The sequence below is a fragment of the Phascolarctos cinereus genome, unplaced genomic scaffold (genome assembly GCF_003287225.1).
Source record: "Phascolarctos cinereus isolate Bilbo 61053 unplaced genomic scaffold, phaCin_HiC Scaffold_4;HRSCAF=312, whole genome shotgun sequence".
NCBI lineage: Eukaryota > Metazoa > Chordata > Mammalia > Diprotodontia > Phascolarctidae > Phascolarctos > Phascolarctos cinereus.
Window position 1 is genome coordinate 156,922,121 of NW_027555847.1, and position 21,323 is coordinate 156,943,443.

Below are 21,323 nucleotides of genomic sequence, written 5' to 3' on the forward strand. Positions count from 1 at the left end.
GTCTTCCTGACTCAAGCCTCTCCCCTAGTCCATCCCCTATACAGTTAAGTAGCTGGCATTTATATAGTGCTTTAAAGTTTGCAAAGTGCTTTACATATATCTCATTTGATCCTCATATCAACCCTCATATCACTAGCAGGTGCTAGTATTTTCCCCCAAGTCTTGGAGAGATTAAGTGAATTACCCAGAATTACACAGCTATTTAGTATCTAAGGCAGAATTTGAACTCAGGTCTTCCTGACTCCAAGGCCAGAACTGTAGCATCTAACTGCCTTAGACAGACAGCTGCCAAAATGATTTCCTTTAGGGCAAAGGTCGAAAGAAGTCACTCACCTTGTTCAATAGACTCCAGTGGTTCCCTATCACCTCTAAAAGTCCCCACCCTCTAAAAAAAAAACCCAAACCAACTGTTCTGTCTTTTAAAGCCCTTTACAAAGAGGCCCCAACCTCCTTTTCCATCCTCATTATATATATATATATGTATATATATATATATTTTACCATACTTGATGGTCTAGCCAATTATACTTTTTGATGTTTCTCACAGACTCCCATCTTCCCCATCTCCCATCTCTGTGCTCTTGCACACTGGCCATCTCTACACCTAAAATGTACTTACTCCTTACCTCTACTGCACAGTTTTTTCCTTCCCTCAAGAATCAGTTTAATCACCACCTTTTCTACATGATGCCCTTCCTTCTCCTTTCAAGCACTAGTGCCCTAAACTACTTCTGTTTTATTTAAAATCAGAATTTCATATATCTAACTTATGAATCTTATTTATTTATGAATGTTATTTAAAATGTGAACAGAGGTAGTTTAGGGTAGGCACTACTGTAGGTGTGCACAACTTGTGACCTGCAGGCCTTTTTCAGCCCTCAGCAGCTTCCTGTACTGCTTGCCCCACACCAAAGGATTTTAGGCAGTGGCCAAAGGCCTGTACTAGAACTTCAGAAGATAAGGAAAGGCTTCATGCAGAAAAGGGGATGATTAAGCTGATTCTTGAGGGAAGAAAGGACTTCTATGAGGTTGAGGTGAAGAGGGAGAACTGTACACTGTTGTCTGTCCCAATAGAATGGAAGCTCTTTGAGAGCAGAAATTGTTTCATTTTTACCTTCGTAGTAGACATTAATAAATTCCTGTTGGTCAGTTAATTCAAGCAGAGGCTAGATGTTACAGTGAGGATTCTTTGGGGACATGGCTGTGTTCCTTCCAACATGAAAATTCTACATTTCTGTGACCAAGATGAAGAGCTATAGGCTAGACAATAGTAGTTTAGTAGATTCAGAATTGTTTGAGAGGCTAGAACCAAAGGATGATCAGTAAGAGTTTGAGGTCAGTTTAGGTCTCAGGACCTACCTAATCACTTTTCTAGGGTCCAGCTCTCAGTATGCTCAACTCGGGTTCTCTGAATGCTAGGACATCTCTTTGCTCTCTTTTACAGATCCCAGCTCAAGAGTGTGGTTAGGGATATTTCTTTAATTAAAGGTAAAATAGGGGCCTCATCCTTTTCCTTGATCAAGTAGATCCCGAAACTTGTTCATACTCTGTCAAGGAGATGTACTCAAACATCTTGACATCCACGCTTTGTATAAGGAGATATCTTCAGGCTACTCCTGGCCAAATCATGTATACAAGTATTTGAAGGGCTGTTGTTTGGAAGAGAGATTAGATTTTTTCTGCTTGACCTGAGAGAGTTAAACTAAAAGAAATGAGTCACGTTACAAAGAGAAAGATTAAAGTTTGATGTAAGGGAAAATGTCTTAACAATTAGAACTACACATCTAGAAGTGAACTGGGATGCCCAAGGAAGCAATTAGTTCTTACTTATCAAGCAAAAAATGGATGACCACTTGTTGGGAAAATGGGGATCATAATGGCACCTACCTCCAAGGGTTGTAATGAGGATCAAATGAGATAATAATTGTAAAGTGCTTAGAGGATAGTGAGTGCTATGTCTTTTCTTGTTTCATTAGATGACCCCTGATGGCCTTTCCAAGAGAACCCTAGGAATCCTTTCTGGCTATTCCCTCCACCCTGAATGCCCTCCCTTACAATCCCTAATGGGCAAACATTAGCAATCCTACAAGATCTAGCTCAACTATGCCACTTTCTTAATGGTGTCTTGAAACAGTAAGCACTCAGTCAATGTTTGTTGAATGAATAAACCACAAAAACCTATTTACCCAACCTTGTGTAATAACAAGAAATGCCATTTCATGAGATTTTTAAAAAATATATGTTTTAGCTTTCATTCTAACTTGTTTTGGAGTAGGAAAGACATAGAAAAATTCTATGAAGAACTTGAAAAGCCCCTTCAAATTAAGTCAGTGATAATACTTTGGTACTTGGTAACGTCAGTGCAATAATGGATTAGGTTAATGGAATAAGTGAGGGTAGCAAGAAATAATATTATAAAATGTTTCAAGAATAAGGAATAAGAGAGACCAGACTTAGCAAACTACATAGAAACTTCACCCATATTTATATAAAATGAACATTTTATTCAAGAAAAAATTAGAAGGTACTAGAAATGGAAAACTTTGAATAGTATAACAAAAATAAAATCAATTATATTTTAATGGAAAGGAGATTACATTACTGATGTGGAAACCATTCATGAATCACCTGTTTGTATAAACAGACCAACAACTTGTTAGAACATGGATCAAAATTAATAAATGCTAGAAAAAAGAATAAAACTGGGGGGGGGGAATGATGTGCAGTTAAAGCAACTCTAGACTGACAAAATTAATTATTTCCCTTATTCCTCAAATGAGAAATACATTCAAAAAAGATATAACCCTTCCCCTTGATTATAACAAATTTTCAGAAACTTACTGAATATAAATCATTCAGTATAACAAGGAGACCCAAAGAATAATAAAAAAAAATACCGAAAAACCTGAGAAGCAGAGACATATGGCAACCAAAGACAATGCTGGTTTAAAATAAAAACTTGTCTGTAAAACCTTATGGAGGAGCACATGGAAAATTATGAGCGATATTACCCCATAAAACATCGAGAAACATTGGAGAAGACAAGTTTAAAGAAAGCAGCTTTAGAGATGAACTAAACAATATGATTCTGAGCAAACAGATGAAAGATGGAAAAGATCTGTAAATATTTTTTTAATAATATTGTTTTTACTACCAAGGACCAGTGGAACCACCACAGTGTCAGATATACTTTTAGAAGAAGTGGAAATTGAAAAGCAGTTGAACTAGACCAAGTATACACAGAGGAGATCTGTGTTGGAGATGACACAATTTTAAGGACATTGAGGGATTGTTTCCCAAAGTATCTAAAGGAGAGAGATATTAGAGATGTGGGGAAAAAATATCAGATATTTTTACAAAAAGGAGAACCAATTGAATATTAATAACTCCGGACCCAAATGCCTACTTTCTCATCCATATAATATTTTTATAAGAATAATCTTCACACATATCAAAGGTATCAAGGTTACTAGAAGGGAACAGATGGGTTTCTGAAATATCCCACAGTAGACTATGTCTTTGCTACTATGTTACAACCTACTGAATAATGTACAGTGGTATGTTGGAGCTGGTTTGTACAGGTTGAAGGTTCAAATTCATTGGCAGCTAAGGCAGAGAGGTTTTTAGGAGTGGAAAAGAATATCTAATATCTCAGATACTTACTAGCTGTATGACCCTAGGCGAGGCACTTCACCGTGTTTACCTCAGTTTCCTTATCTGTAAAATGAGCTGGAGAAGGAAATGGCAAACCACTCCAGTATCTTTGCCAAGAAAACCCCAAATAGGGTCACAAAGAGACAGACAGGACTGAAGGACAACTGAATTGCAAGAATAACTAAACCAGAGGTGGAGAACCTGCAGCCTTGAGGCCACATGTGACTTTCTAGGTCCTTGAGTACAGCTTTTTGACAGAATCCAAGTTTTACAGAACAAATCCTTTTATTAAGGAGATTTGTTCTGTAAAGTTTGAATTCAGTCAAAGGGCAGGTTCTCCACCCCTGATCTAAACTCTATTAGATAGTTATCTTTAACGGAAGGTTTTTATTTTCCTCCAGAGATAGTGGTTGAAAAAGAAAAGTCCTAATCTCAGGTTGGGGGAACACTGCCTGGTGGTTGTTATCTGATAGAAATGGTTAGTGTCCTATCAGGAAGAAGTTATAGCCTAGGTGTGTAGGGTATACCTAGCACCGAGATGTCAAACTGGGGCTCATGGTCTACCCAAAAATACAACATAGTGTTAATTTGTGATTTTCTAAGTCAATATGTGGGATTTTTTTTTTGTCGGATCAATATTCAGGTATCTATTTTTATTTGGGCAGCTAGGTAGCACAGTGGATAGAGTGCAAGGCCTGGAGTCAGGAAGACTCATTTTCTTGAGTTCAAATCTGTCCTCAGAGCTAGCTGTGTGATCCTGGACAAGTCACTTAACCCTGTTTGCCTCAGCTTCTTCATCTGTAAAATGGACTAGAGAAGGAAATGGCAAACCACTCCAGTATCTGTGCCAAGAAAACCCCCAATGGGATCATGAAAAGTAGATGTGACTGAAGTGACTGAATGACAACAATTATCTCTCACCTCCATTCTCTTCTTTTCATTCAGTGTCAAGTAAACAAGTAAATATTAAGTGCTTACTGTGTGCCAGGCACTGTTGTAAGCACTGGGTATACAAATACAAGCTGAAAGAAAGATAAGGCCTTCATCACCTCTTGCCTAGACTGCTACAATGACCTCCCAATCGGTCTCCCTTCCTCTGGGTTATTCCCTTCTCCAACTCAGCCTAGGTACAGCTGCCAAACTGATATTTCTAAAGCCCAGGTCTGATAGTTTCTTTAATAAAATACAAACTCTTCTTTGGGAGATTCAAAGCTCTTCATGGTCTGTTTTCAGACTATTGTCAGGTTTATTGCACATTGTTCTCTTTCATATGCTCTTTGTTCAGGCAGACGCACTTGCTGTTCCCCAAACGTGACAGTCCATCTCCCATCTCATTGCCTTTGAACAAGAAGCCCCAAATTCCTGAAATGTGCTCATTCCTTAACCCCACCTCTTAGAAACCCTGGCTTCCTTCAACCTTAGTTCAAGTGACTACTGAAAACCTCTCCTGATTTTCTGCAGTTGCTAGGGTCCTCCCCCAGATATTACTTTATGTATATTTTCTGTTTGCTTCTCTTTGCTCATGTGGTTTCCCTCATAAAGGAATGTAAGCTTCTTGAGGGGTGGGGGCCCGTTTCATTTTTGTCTTGTGTCTCTGGGGCTTAGGACTATGCCAGGCACATGGTAGGAGTTTGACAGATACTTGTTGAATGAACAAATGAAAGGAGAAGAAGTGTAAAGCATACTATCAAAGAAATTTATGAGGAAAAAGATTAGTTGTTTACCTGGTGAAAGCAAATGATAACCAGTAGACAGCCTGCATGTTTCTGTTCTGTTGCTCTTCCTTTGTTCTCAAAGAGGACCAGTGATGTCATGAGGGTGACCTCCTGACTTGTGTGTAAGCTGGATTTAAATGAGGCAGAGTTGGGCAAAGTCATCAGCCTCTTGTTTTCCTCCAAAATCATTAAAGTCTAATGGCAAGACAGAAGTTAAGATGATCAGTGATAGCCTGGGATGCAGTGCATGACCTTGGCCTTTCTAAGGTTTTTTTTATTGGTATCCTCAATACCAAGAATATGTGAGGTAACATAAACGGTTGCATAGGATGAGCAGGCATGGCTATGTTGTGGTCCCCAGGAAAGGACACTCAAATGGACTAGATCACAGACCCATTGGAATATTGGAGTTTATGTAATCAAGTATAGAAAACTAGTCCCATCCCCTTCTTTTACAGGTGGCAGTGCTCATATTCAGGGAGATGAAATGATTCTCCCAAAGTCCCATAATGGTGAAGCCAGCAGTAGAATCCATGTCTCCTGACTTTTAACCCACTACATTCTGCTGTCTGTAATTCAAATAGCATGTATATTTGACTCTGGAGTACAGTATGTGATGTGTTTGTAGATTTTTTTCCCCACATTATGTTTCTATATTCTTCAATCAGTGTTTATTTTCCCTATGCCTACATAAGATAGGTGGTAGAAGAAGGCAGCCCAAGAGAATAAAAATGAAGGGGCAAAGCATACCTGGGTCAACAAAAGCACAAAGTAGCTAATTAATATGCAAATAATGCTAAATACGAAGAATTACAGAATGTTAGAGAACTGGAAGGAACTTAGAGCTCATTTAGTCCCCTAAAATGAGGCAACTTACCCAAGATCACCGAATTAAACTTAGTCCCTTCTGATGCCCTGTTTAATGTTCTGTCTTACTACAACCTACTACAAACCACTCCTCTTGTTACATTTTTCATTTGACTAAATGAATGATTCACTGTAACTGCACACCGACCATAGGTGCAAAGCCCTATTATATTATGTAGCTAAACTCTTACCAACGTGCCATAAAGTGGCAAGTCTTTTAGCCAAATGTGATAAATTTACTGGATTATGCTAAAAGTCTAGCATCCTGCCTGCAGTCATAAACCAATGGTGACTAATCTCTCAATCCCCGAAATAGACAAACAAAAAGAATTGTGGAAATAATTATACTTAATAGTTGTGTTTTTTAAAATAACAATACATTTCATTTACCAACATAAATGACATAATTTTGCTCTGTTAAAACCTGCTAAATTATAAGCCATCTCATCCAGGGTAGTTTGAGGAGCCAACTCATATCAATATATCAGGCACAGTGAAGTAGGGAAGCCCAGGTATTCCACCCTTTTTTTAAAAAGTGTGAATTCTGCCCTCTTGCCAAATTACTTGTAGATGATCATTTTCAATTTGACAAAAATGACCTTCTGTGTAGATGGAACTATCTTTCCTCTTTCTACTGCAGTTGTACAATATAAAGAGCATGGGATATAGAATAAAAGTCCCTGAGTTTGAACATCTGCTCTGCCATTTACTGCTTGTGTAAAGTTGGGCAAGATTCTTAACTCCTCTGGGCCTTGGTTGTCTCAGGTCTAAGGTAAGGAGATTGGACTAGACCGATGGTGTCAAACTCAAATAGAAATGGGGGCCACTAAGCCATACATAAGAATCCCTATGAGCCACAGAGTGACTTGGTTTTAAATGTAATATTATCTATGCTGTGTTGTATTTTATTTTGTTAAATATTTCCCAGTTACATTTTAATCTGGTGTGGGCTGCACTTGGCCATGTGTTTGACAGCTCTGGACTAGAGCGCCTCTAGGGTCCTGTCCAGCTCTAAATTTATAATACTATTATCCTATGATTATTCCTTCCCAATACTACCCTCAGATACCTTCTGCTAAAGCCGACAGGGCTCCTCCATAGTCCCCAGAACCTGCTATGTTTATTCCCCCGCAAGCTTCTGGTGATGCTGTTCTTTGTCCTTGGGTTTGCCCCCGGCCTTCCTCTCTACCAATCCAAATCCTACTATCCTTCAGGACATTTCTACTTCTCTCATTGATCTCATTACCCTTTGCAAGCACCCATAATAACATTTATAATCCATTACTGTCTCTGGACTTTATGTGTGTAAAGTCTTATCACTTCAACAAGATTGTAATCTCCTTGAGAGGAGAGACCTTTTCATAGCCCACATTTGCTCCTCCCCTGTCCCAGTGCTGAATACATACTAGGGGCTTAACACATTCTTGTTGAATTGAATTAAATTGAAAATGCAGAACACCTGACACTAATCTTCCTGGTTGGTCTCCCTGTGTCAATTGGGCAAACCTGGAACAGATGGCTTTCAAATAAAGCACCCTCTTTGGCTGAAGCCAAAAGCATGTGCAATCTCTTAGGGAATTGTTTTATGTGATTTTTAAAAAGTGGTATGTGCTTTCTCTAAAAAGCCTCAGGGCCCAAGCATAATAATATCATTTGCAGCATTACCATGTTTGGGTCAACTCATTTTCTGTTTCTGTTCCTTCTTTAGAGTGGCATTCCACAACCAACTGCCAGGACAACCAGGAAAAGAGTAAGTAACGACTTCTTGGCAGAGTCTTTGTAAGGTTTTTTAAAAAAAAAATTCCATCTGGGAAAGGGAAAGTATATTGCTATTTGTACTGTAATTTATTGAGAAAGGGTTGTCATAGTTTTCCATTAAGAAGGGAAATAAATGGGCAAATTGGAAGCTAAAAATGGAAGTTAAAATTAAAGTACATTTAAGGTAAAATAGGAATTTGAAAAAATAAACTTGTGTGCATGATCTGATTTCCTCAATACAAAGTGAATCAGCCACATATGCTGGGTAGAATGATGGGGCCCTGATAGATTAACAGAAAAAAATTTTGTCCTAGGGGCTGCTGAGTGAATGAATAATGAATAAGCTACCAACACCCCACCCCCTTCCTAGAGGCTACTGGACATGGTGAGAACAAACTAGACTATTAGAATCTTCTGAGCCTGACAGGGCCCTGCCAGTGAATAAAGGAGCAGTTCTCGGTGCTCTTGAATATTGAGGGAGAGGACTCTAGCTTCTTAAAGGTGTCATCGTCACCACAAGTGAAAGAAGGCATGAGTCCCATAGGATAGGGACACTTTTCCTTGTAGTTTCAAGATACACTGTCATTGAGATCACTGATGGAAAATATAGAGACAAAGCCCTCAAGTCACCTTTGGCCTATGCCCCTGAGCCCCAAGGTGAGGGGCACCTCCCAGCATTAAGGGGTTGCTACCCAGTGGACTAGAAAATAATGATGAAGGAAACATGCAAAAAGGTGTGTATGAGTGCTTCTGATGTAATCATCTATTTGCACTAGAGATTCAGGAACTAGCAGGGATTGTAACCACTACATAAAGTCTCTGAGGGGCAGCATGATGAAGTAGGGAGAGAGCATGCCTCAGAGTCAGGAAGACCTGGGTTCAAATTCTACCTCTGATACAGGCTTTGTGAGCTGCTGTCAGTTAAGGCTGCAAGACTCTTTTGAAGTTACGGAATGGTTGTTGATCATAGTTGGTAGAGGGAATTTCCTTACTAGGGAATTCTCTACCAATGAACTCACAAATCTGAACCAAAAACACAAGACAAAGGATATCACTGTATTTCACTGGATTCGTGCTCTGATTGGTTTAGATACTTATTCCAACAGTACGTTCAAGAGCCTACCATGATACTTTCTTGTATCTGCCAGTAAGTCCTCCACAGAGAATTTACCTGATATGCCACAGCCTTCATTTAGGTTATTTAAGTTGTGTTGTTGCTGTTGTTTTTAAACATTCCATGGGAAGCAGTGTGGGACTTGGCCTGTTCCTCTATTATCTCTCCCTTTCTTAACATGACTGGCTTACGTCCTGTTCTAATGGCACATTTCCTGGATGATTTCTTTTCCTGTCACCATTGTAATGTAAATCACATACAATAAATGGTAATATCCTGCAGCCTCTTTATGCTCACCATGAATCTCTCCATGATCCTTTGGGTTTCCTACAATTTTTTTCATAGATTAATATATAACTTATAATTTTATTAGCCTTTTAAAAATTAAAATTTAGGCAACTTGGAAATTTTGACATTTGGCAATCGCTTGACTCTGTGGGAAAATTAAAGTTAGACAAATAGCTTTCATTTTACAGGTTTTCCGGAAGGTGACAGTTAAAATCTATCTAAAAAGGTAACTAAGTGCATTCATTCCACAAATATTTGTTGTCTACTAGGCATAAGTCACTGTTCCAGGTGCTCTGGGAAGATACAAAGGTGAGTAAAATAGTACAATCTCTCAAGGAGCTTATGATCTAGTGAGGGAGGTAAGATATATACATAGCTATTAGCAAAGATATCCATTATATTTTACTATCTAGTGAAGTAGATGATAATCTGTAAATCATGTAAAAATTATAAACTAAGAAATACAGAGAAGAGAGAGTTGCATCCGGACATGGTGTAATATTTCAGCAGATCCTTGAGGGATACATAGGATTTTGATAGTTAAAGATGTTGAGAGAGGATTTTCCCAGCCATACAAATACAGAGGCAATAAAATGCTGAGTCTGGGTAAGTACAACTAGTCTAGATCATACAGGGCACAAGGGGCATGTATGAAAGTAATAGGGAAGTTGGACGTGGTGGTTTGGGACCAGATCATGAAAGCTCTTGAATGCCAGTCTGAAGTTTAGGGACTTGTCCAACTTTAGTGAGTCACTAAAGATTTTGAGGGCTGGAGAAAGTTTTATCGATCAGAGCTGTGTTTTAGTTGCGGGTGGGGGGAATTGTCTGGCAGCAGCGTGCAGGATAATTGAAAAGCAAAGAGACTAGAGGAATGGAGACCAATAGCAACACCATCACCACAGTGAAGATATAAGATCCCATCGTGCAGATATAAGATTGTGAGGGCCTATAGGGCCTAGGCAAGTGGCATGGGAATGGGGTATGGATGCAAAAGAGATGGGTTTGTTCTGGAAAAGAAAATTTAGCCAACCTAAAAGAAAAGAGACCTTTGAGAGGATGAGAGCAAACTGTCCTGAGCATAATCAAGGAGAAACCTTCCCACATTTATCCTTGACCCCTTCTGTTACCACCACTCAAGGGATCAAGGTGTAGTCTCAATTTTACCTCATTCTTGCAGCTTAGCCTCATTCCTAACTCTAATGATGAGTCATTCACATCATAGTCTATTGGATAGACCACTCACCTGGATTAAAATAGCTGATGCTGAGTAGTCATGTGACCTTACTAGCTCTTAACCTTTTGGTGCCCCAGGTAATTTTTTATTTTTATTTTTTCCCCAATTACATGTAAAAACTAATTTTTAATGTTCTTTTTAAAAATTCTGATTTTCAAATTCTCTCCCTCCCTCCTTCCCCACCTACCTAATTGAGAAGGCAAGCAATTTGATATAGGTTATATATAGTTGTAGTCATGCAAAACGTATTTTCCTATTAGTCATCTTGTAAAAGAAAACAGACCAAACAGGAAAAAAAAACCAAGAAAAATAAAGTTAAAAAAAAAGCATGCTTTGACCTATGTTTAGCCCCTTATCAGTTCTTCTCTCTGGAAATGGATAGCATTTTTCATCATAAGTCCCAGGTAACTTTCTTAAGACTAAGTTGCAGAACTCTTGCCAGTCAGATAAAGAATTTCCTCTCCAGGTGTTCTCTAAACCAATGATATTTGAGGTCAGGACAAAATATGCCCTCCGTCATTACTCCTTTACCCCCTAAAATCCCATAATACCTACCACACCAGATTGTCATGAGCTTCACATAAGGTAAGGTATAGTGTTTTGCAAACTTTAAAGCACCATGTAATCTTTGCTGTCATTTTCTTCATATCAGTCCATTGCAGCCTGTCATGTAGAGTACAATATCTACTTTGTTATGGCTTGAAGAATCCTAGAATCTTAGAGTTGGAAGCGACCTTAGAGGTAATCCAACTTTGATTAAGTAACTCAGTGATGGGAAACTCATCACCTTCCAAAGCACTTGTAGAAATTGAAGGTTTACAACATGTTTTGCAAACATATCCATTATCTCATTTAATCCCTACCACAACTCAGTGATCTCCATTTTATAGATAAAAGAAACTGAGGCTTAGAGATATTGGTCACATTGTAAATGTTGGAGACAAGATTTGAATCCAGGTCTCCCAGACTCTAAATCCAATAATCTTTCTGCTGTACTACACTGATTCTCTCAAAGTTAAAATTAAAACAAAAAGACTATTTAAAAAGGAAATTAAAACCAAAAAATATAAGTAGAGGTCATTTAGTTCAACCTCTCATCTAATTTAAGAATAATCGTAGGATAACAGATTTAGAAATGAACAGGGAGGTCATTTAGTCTAACCCCATCATTTTTTCAGGTAGATAAAACACATTAAGCGTTAAGCTTACTATCTGCCAGTTATGTATACATACTGTGGCATGTTTTGGAAATAGTGGCTAGAAATAAAGGTCTGGTTCAGGCAAGAAAACTCGCCTATCACAGCCCAGGATGGTTTCCGGAGCTAGTGTCCAAGGGTCTAGTATATACCTTGAGATGAGGATGATGGCTGGAGTGTAGGCAGAATAGTTTGGAAATGGAGGCCTGAATGTGATTAGATGAGGAAACTGGGAGCCAGAATAGTTGAAGGATTTGCCCAGAATTTCACAGTTCATAGTCAGGATCTGCACCCAGGACCTCTCACTCCAAAGTGGGCATCCAGCTTCCGCTTGAATACGTCTAGAGATGGAGAGGCCACTCCATCACAATGCAGCCCATTCCATGGTTGAACTTTTGTCATTGTAAGAAAGTTACAAAATCTCTTTCCTGTAACTTGTACCCCCTGTTCCTATTTCTGACCTTTGGGGGGACACAGAATAATTTTATTCTCTCTTCCACGTGGTGACCCTTCTGATATTTGAATACAACTAACACATATTCCGTAAGTTTTCTCTTGTACCCAAACTTGAGGATATTTGTGGGTATATTACAACTTAATTTTAGCAGCCAATGTGGCAACATAAAACTGGTTTTTCTGTTTCAATCTCCAAACTCTTTCCTTAACTAAAGGACACTTCTGTTAGTTACAGGCTGTCCTTGGATCCCTTTTGAGGAGCTACCTTATTCCTTAGGTTCTCCAGCCTAGTCCAAGTTCCATAAACTCTCTGCTTTTGTTTTTCTTTTTTTTTTCTTAGTCATATTCACAATTCCTGCCCAGAGGCCCTCTCTTTCTCTGGCCCCTGCTGTTCTTTTTTTTTTTTCCCTCTCCTTTCTTCCATCCTATGTTAAGATACCTCTCGTCTCATCCAATCCAGGGTCTATACCCCTAGGCTATATGTATAGTCTGGACTAGAGCTATTCATCATAAAAGGAACCAAACTCTGTAAATAATTTTGACTTTTTATGACTTGCCAACTGGGAAGAATAAAAACTTTCCAGAGAGACTTGAAAACAGATTTGTTAAAAACCAGATACTTACATTTCTTGTGTGCCATGGAGAAAAACCCAAAAACAGAAAAATGTAGCATTTGGAGCTCCTGGAGAGTGTTCTGTGTCATAGATAGAATCCAGGGTAAGTTTTCCCATCAGGGAAGCTGACCTAATCTTTTATTTTGGCATCATCATTCTCACATAGTTCCATATGTGTGTGGACATACATGCATGTTCTGTGTATCTTCTTTCTTCTCTTATTTTGATTCTGGTTTTAACTGTGGGGCATTGATACTTGGCCCTGATTACTTTTCCTCCAAGTGTTAAGTGATGCTGACATGCTTTCTCCATTAGAAGCGAGGTCTAAGAATCCCCTCTCCCTCCCTCATTTACCTTCTGTCATGGTACAGTGGCAAGAGCAAGAAGTCAGAAAGACCTGATTTGAGCCCCAGCTCCAAAGCTGTGCAGTTAGGAAACTCACTGAATCACTTTTTCATTAAACTTCCTCTGTGAAATGGGAACATAATACATTACCACCTGGAGTTGTTAGTAGTATTGTTTTTTCTAGTGTACCACTCTAACTGTGGGGATTTCTCAACCAAATTATATCCTAAAAATAACAATCTTAAATCCTTTAAGCCAACCTGAAACAAGACAGCAAGTGATTTAAAAGATGCAGCTTTGTAACATTTAGTATAATTGAGCAGGGTTGAATCTGTAAACCATACCTTTTTCCTGCTTAGTCTCTTTTATGCCTATAATTAGGGTATCCACCACTACATGGACAGAGGTGCTGATTAGACACACAGGCTTTGTGGTTAGCCTCTTTTCCCAATCATTGTCTTAAAGCACTTAGCATGAACCAGTCATTATTACTTTTCTCTATAATAATATAACTTAAATAATAGTATAGATATTGATTAAGCATTATTTATATTTACATGTTAACTTAAGGAAATAGCATTTGAAGTATGTCGTAAAGAAATATAATACCTAGACACAGACGGGTCCATTTCTCTGTAATTAACTGTTTTCTAACAGAGATTCAATTTTTGTTGTTGTCCAGTTGTGTCTGAGAGAAAATGTGAGATGTGCAAATCTAGAGACATCTCTGTCCCAAATGTTCTAACGGGCTATTTGTGCCCAACTTGCAGTAGAGCCTTCTGAGCTCGTAATGGACTGATCAGCCATAGTTGAACACACTGTGCCTTCACCCCGATATCATTGGTCTTCTTCAAGTGTGAAGTATAAACAATAACAATAGTGCTTCACTCAATACAGGGTTTATTTTATGTTTTTTCCCACTTAGAGTGAATAAGGTGAAATTCTGATTCTCCTATGGTATCCAATATTTGGTCCTAATAACTCTGTCTCCAGAGGTATCACAGCCTTCTCTTATCCCTGAATCTTTCAGGGAAAAAAAGAGAAAGCATTGCTCATCTCTTGCTGCTAGATCTAATCACTGTTCAGTTCTTGTAAAGGAAAACCTTTCTGTGGGTTCCTGGTCCTCAGATGAGCTAATGGCTATGCTGTTTCTTCTTGTAGGGTAGCAATAGAAATGATAGAGGAAAAGTTCCAGGGTACTAAGAAGCTAGAAAAGAGGCCTAGAAAAGGACAATAACCATTATCTCACCCAACACCACCAAGCTCATGATGCTAGGACTGTTTTTAGTGAACTATGGTTCACTTGTGTGAGCTGTTGGGTTCTAGGTACTTTCACCCCTCCTTTGTTTCCATTCCCGTATGGCCACATGAAAGGATCATGGATCTGGAAAGGACATCAGAAGTCATTTAGTCCCACTGCAAGGACATAACATCTTTCCTCTCCCTATCCCCTATTCCTCAAAAATACCATCCTTTTAGATATTACAAAAGGCTATTTGTAAGTACCTATGGTTCCATTATCCTGTGGATTGCACATGGATGCAGCTCAGCAACTTTTCTATAATTTATCCTCTCGAAATATTACCTGAGGCACTGAGAGGTTAAATGACTTTCCTGTGGTCACTCAGCCAGTGTGTGTCTCAATCAGGACTTCAATTAAGTGCCTACCATGTGCCAGACATTGTGCTAAGCACTAGGGATACGGTAAAAGGCAAAATATAATCTCTGCCCTCAAAGAGCCTACTGTCTACCAAGACTTTCTGACTGGAAGGTACTCTAGAGAAAACATGCACAGGGAGCAGTGATAGATGAAGAGAGCAAAAGTTTTCAAAAATAAATATCTTTTGATTTAACCCTGATCATAAGAACCAATTTATAGGGCCTGAGGCCTTCTATTTTCTTAGGTCCTTCCTTCATCCTGCCTACCTTCCACTTGTTCTTTCCTTTATATTAAGATCAGTTCAGGTTATCTTGGTTTCCAAGGCTGTTACGTTTAAATCCTCCGGGATCTGTTCCTTCAACCCTTTAGTTTGAGTGTGGGAGGCTAGACACTGAGGCAAATACTTCCACCAGCTTAATAATTTTCATGGGATACCTTAGCTTAGACTGCTGGCTTTCTGGACCTGGGAACATTTTCTCTGCTCTCTCCACTAACAGGTGAGAGGGACCTTCCCTACCTGGCCTGAATAAGTATCTCCCCTTTGACTTCTGTCAAGCTACTGCTAACCCATCTTTTGGAGACTTTTACATTCTGGCCTACTAGAAGTTTATTTCACCCACTTAGACCTATCCTTTCTTGTTTTGGCTAATTTTTCCTGAAGCAAATTCTAACAGCCAGATAATCTTGGCTGACTGACTCCTTGATGATTAAATTGTTTCTTCCACTTTTGTCTTATATGGTCTTCAGGCCTCATGGGCTGGACCATCGGTCAAATTCCCTTCCTTTCTCCACATCTACTGACCCCCTCCCCCATACTCTTTCCTTCCTCAGTGAATTCAGTGACTGGCTAATAGTCTTTCATCTTCAACTCCTACCCTCCTACTAGGGATCTTCAGTATACATGTTGATATATGCGCTCAAACATCCTAACTTCCTGTTTCCTCAGTTTACTCATTTCTCATGACCTACTCTTCCACTGCACTCCAGCTACTCATAGCGATGTTCATAGTCTTGATTTTGCCCATACCCATAAGATCATGTTTATGATCTCTGAAATTTCTTTATCTGATCATGATCTTTTATCATTCCATCTTTCCCTCTGCCTTTTGACCTCAATCCTTCATCTTCACCATGACCTCCAATTTCTCCACTCCTCAGTTCTTTTCCCATCACCCTAATGCTGGCTATACTTTCCTCCCTTTTTCATCTTAACCCCCTTGGTGAATGAATTAAATTCTTATTTACTCTCAAGTCCTTTGCTCCCTTATTCTATCACCAATCAGCCCAGCCAATCCCCATCCTTGAATCACTCTTACCATCTAATGCTTTCCCTCTTATTCTCATGCTCCTCAAGAGAGCAGTTGCTAACTGGCTCCACTACATGGTTATATTGCATAATGTCAACTGGTCCTTCGTTGTGTGGCAAGGCAATTCTTTTTTTTTTTTATCTCCCTAATTGATTCACTATCCCACTTACCACAGAGGCTTTCCAAATCTTTTCATCCTTCCTCAGAACCCACACAGCTCACCCTCCCTCATCCTTTCAGCTGAGAACTTTGCCTCACTTTTCACTGGAAAAAATTGAGGCCATTTTGAAGTAACTCCCTCTTCCCCCCCCCCATGCTTCATTTCACACCACTCAGATGCCTACTTTCACTCTCCCCTCACTTACCTGTTTCACAAAGAGGTGGTCCTTCTCTTTGCCAAGGCAAACTCTTCTACATGCACAAATGATCCCATCTTCTCCAGCAGACTGCCTCCTCTATCACCCCTACTCTCTGTCTCTCTTTTCAGTCTCTCCCTGTCTACTGCCTACAAACATGCCCATCTCTTCTCCATCCATTCCCACTAGTTATTATTCTATCTTTCCTCCTTTTTGTAGCTTAACGCATTGAGGACAACTACAATAGATGCCTCTACTTCATTTCCTCTTACTCTCTTCTTAACTCTTTGTAATCTGATTTCTGACCTCAGCATTCGACTGAAATTGTTCTCTCCAAAGTTACTAGTGATCTCTTAATTTAATGACTTTTTGTATATAGTTGCTTATATGTTATCTCCCACCATAGACTGTGATCTCCTTGAGTTCAGACAACTGTTTTTGTCTTTCTTTCTGTCTCTAGTGCTTAGCAGGAATGCTTGGTACATGGCAAGAACTTAATAAATAGATGTTTCTTGACTGATTTATTGACTATTTCAGAGGCTAGGCTCCCTTAGGTTGATGCCAGCATGGGCTTCCCTTCTCTGACTGAATTTCTCTTTCATTCTGAATCAGTATCCTTTGGTGAGCCTGACCCTAATTCTCTACTCATTGATTTGAACTAAGCTCTTAAACATACATTAAGATAAAGGGACAAGAGGGGCAGCTAGGTGGCGCAGTGGATAGAGCACCGGCCCTGAAGTCAGGAGTACCTGAGTTCAAATCTGGCCTCAGACCAAACACTTGACACTTACTAGCTGTGTGACCCTGGGCAAGTCACTTAACCCCAACGGCCAAAAAAACCCACAAAAAAAAGATAAAGGGACAAGAGATGCTAGTAATGGGCACCTTTGCTTGTTCTTAACCAGGGGATCCAGTCATTTCCCCATGCCAGGTTAATGGAACCTAGGACCCAGACTCATGCTTGAGTCTCACCATTTTGAGATTATATTCCCAAAAAGTCAACCACAAATAACAACCCTCTTTTTCTTTTCTTTTCTTTCCTTTTTTTTTTTTTTTACAATAATTATAGATGATAAATGCATGGTTATAGAGTAATATCAACATGTCCTTACTCTTGCCCTCTTAATAATTCAGCAAAAGGTAATTTTGTCATGATCTTGCTGATTTTCTCCTTTCAAATTGACACCATTTCTTTTAATCAGGATATGGTCACCTAGGTGACCAAATACACTCACCCAACTCACTTTCTTTTGAAGCTTGAAGTTTATGTCAGAGTTATTTTGCATCTAATACTAGAGGTTTCTTAACAGTGAACAAACGTTTATTAAGTTTCTGCTTTGTGCCTTTCACCATGCACTAGGGATACAAGGACAAAAATGAAACAATCTCCTCCCTCAAGGAGCTTACATTCTACCAATATATAAATAAATATATTCAAAATAAATACAAAGCCAATTTATGAGCAAGAGAATACTAGAAGCTGGGGGGGGGGGGTTACTAATTAATTCATCCTGAAAGTATGTAGTCATCTGGACTGACTTAGGCTTCAAAATGCTAATTCCCCCAGGAGAAGGAATACAGTAACTTAGATGAACACTTAGGTTTAAATGAACAGCATCACATTCTATCCTGAGGGAAGATTTTGATGGAAAAGGGAGATGGAGACAACAGGAAAATAACAGGCATGTAAATCTAACCTTAGATTGGTCTTATCCTTTTATCCCTTTTGAACCTTTTAGATACATGGAACAAAATGGTTTCAAAAAGTAGTTTTACAGGGATTGCTTCAGAGGCTTTCACCCATCTCTGGTAGATCATTAGGTGATAAGACTGTGACTCAATCATCAGGGGAACAACTTATTCAAATAATTTACTTTGATTCCAGACCCTATTATTGTTCACAATTGAGAATTATTAGCAAAAATATCCTCATAATCTTAGTTCTTATAGAGTTATAGATCTGAGAACTGAAAGAGACTTCAGGAGATTATCTGGTCAACCTGGGTAAAGTCTTTATCCTCATTTTACAAATGGAGTAACTGAGCCCCAAAGAACTTAAGTAACTTGCCAAAGATCATGTAGTTAGTATAGGGCATAGGGCATGTTTAAACCCAAGGTGCACTTCTTCTAGCAGAGGATTTTTATTACACCGTTCTGTCATCTTTTCATCTTGCTATATAAAAGGAAAGAAACATCTTTCAACGCCATAGGATTTAAAGTCTACAGGGTTTTAGAGATGAAAATCTACACTTGATTTCAGTTCTACTCATGCTGAACTAATAACTACCATTAGGGAGTAAATGTTACTTTCTCTCTTAAAGTAAAAATTCAAAATTTTAACTTAACTACAAGAACCTTCATAAGTCTTTCAGTCGGCCTATTGCACATGGATCAGGAAAGAAGTATTCTATTGCTTATCTCTCCACAATTCATCGACTGTTTAGATAAAGTGTCTAGAATACTAGACTTGGAGACAGAAATACCAGCTTTCAAATGTGGCCTCATATGCTTACTAGCTGTGTGACCCCAGCCAAGTTATTTAATCTCTCTGTGCCTCAGTTTCCTCCTCAGTTAATGAGGATAATAACAGCACCTATTTCACAGGGTTATTGTTACAGTCAAATGAGATAATATATGCAAAGTACTTTGCAAACATTATCATTACTATTATTTCATTGCAGAAACAACATATGCCTTTGGACCCAAGAAGATGGCTATTTTCCCAAGCCATGTATGGCAGACTTTACAACATTGTAATTAAAAAGACAGTCTGATTTAAGTGCAAATCATCACAGTACTTAACTTTAAGGCAGAAAATGCTTTGAACCCTTAAACTTTTTAATCAGAGGTTTGGTTTTTTAATCAAAGGAAACTATATCAGGCAGGGAAGTTTCGATCCATCACTGCAGCAATCTGTTTTCCATAGTTGAATGAACAGCATGATATATTTTGATGTTTAACCTACTTATACCATGAGCTCTGCCAGAGGGCAGCAAATCTTGGATGTTTGTTTCTTTTAGGGTGTAAAATGTTCTGGGAGAGAATGTCTAACAACCCATGCCCCAAATAGCATTACTCAATCTAAGTGTGTTTGAAAAGGTTCTGATTGGAAACTTATGTAACAATAATTTTAACACAAAAAAAAAATTAGATGTCATTTGCGGTGCCTTGGGGCAATTAGAGCGTAGACATGAGCTGCTTTGTTATAATAACATGTTAGCAGTTTATAAGCTCATTTTGAAACAAGAGAACATGGCCAAGGAAATTTAGCTTTTGAATCCTAAGTAGTAGAAACAAAGTGATAAAAATGTGGTTCCTGGGAGGCTTTGTGAAAACATTGTTCTTTAAGACACATTTTGTCCTTTCTGAGCTGAATCAACCAAGACTGGCCAATTGGAGCACTTGCATTAGAATGAATGATTTCTAGAATGGGTAAAATTCAAGATCTCAACTATGGATGTAAATTAATTAAGCTGTCTTTTTTTTTTCTGCAGGATGAGGACACTGGCCCAGATGTGGGAGAAGGGGCAGATGAGTGGACTCAAGCCAAGACACTGCTCAAACCCCCAGACCAGTTGGAGCTCACCGAAGCCGTGAGTAAATTTACTTCTTAGATTCCAGCCTCTTCAGCCCCTTTCGTTGTCTTTTCTTTCCCTTATTGTTGGTCAATCATTTCAGTTGTGTCAGCTCTCGTGACCCCATTTGGCCTTTTCTTGGCAGAGATGCTGAAATGGTTTGCCATTTTCTTTTCCAACTCATTTTACAGATGAAGAAACTGAGGCAAACACAGTTAAGTGATGTGCCTAGGGTCACACAACTAGCAAGTATCTAAGACCAGATTTCAACTCAGGAAGATAAGACTTCAGGCCTGGCACTTCATCTACTACACCACTTAGCTGTCCCAAATATAGATTTCTATCCATACTGAGTAGGCATTTATTTTCTTAGCAGTGGAAAGTCAAGTATCCTCTATTCACATGATCAAAGGATCATAGCACAAAGTAGAATGCCCACTTTTCCTGTACATTCATGTTAAAAGGAGAGTAGTGTTTATTTAACTCTGAAGAGGACCCTGTTAGCTTCCATAGTGGGATGTTCCAGAATGCTCAAGCTACTGGATAGGAAGTTTATACGTTTGTGTTACTAGGTGGGTTTTGGATTGCCATTTGTTTTTCGGCAATCATCCCACAGGATCCCTGTTGTTGCAACCTTAAGTGGATACTGCAGCCAGTTTCTCTGACAGCTTTTGCCATGGTGAGCTGCTGAATGTTTTTCTTTTTCTAGGACTGTTGCTAATTTGGTGTGAGAACAGACTTCCCACCTGACAGACTTTGTACCCAGGCAGTCTCCCAGGGAAGTATCTGGACTTGAGGCCCTTAAAAGGGGCTGGTATAGAGAAAACTGAGGGCCATTCACTTAACCAGAGTCACACAGATAGGAAGTGACACAGGGCAAAGCATAACTCATCTGGACCTCATTTTCCTCTCTCTAAAATGAGAGGCTTGGACTATATGACCACCGAGGTCTCCTAGCTCTACTTAATCTATAATCCTATGATCCTGTGTTATTTGGTCCTTCAGGATTTCACAAATGGCATCATAGGATCATAGATTTAGGGCTGGAAGGATCCTTAAAGGGCACCGAGTCCCATCCCCTCACTTGACATATGAGGAAACTGAAGCCCAGAGATGTTAGGTAGCTTACCCGAGGCCACATTGTATCTGAGGCAGGATTTGAACCCAAGTCTTCCTGACTCCAA

The 21,323-nt window shown here is 39.1% G+C and overlaps 1 protein-coding gene across 1 annotated transcript in view; it reads left to right on the forward strand.

Annotated features, from left to right (window-relative positions):
• The window catches only part of DNAI1 (dynein axonemal intermediate chain 1), a 252,535-nt gene that overhangs the window by 28,442 nt on the left and 202,770 nt on the right, over nt 1-21,323 (forward strand). Inside the window, exons 2-3 of the mRNA XM_020966929.2 lie at nt 7,945-7,986; nt 20,059-20,157. Coding sequence (XP_020822588.1) covers nt 7,945-7,986; nt 20,059-20,157 — 141 coding nt within the window. The remainder of the gene's footprint in view (nt 1-7,944; nt 7,987-20,058; nt 20,158-21,323) is intronic.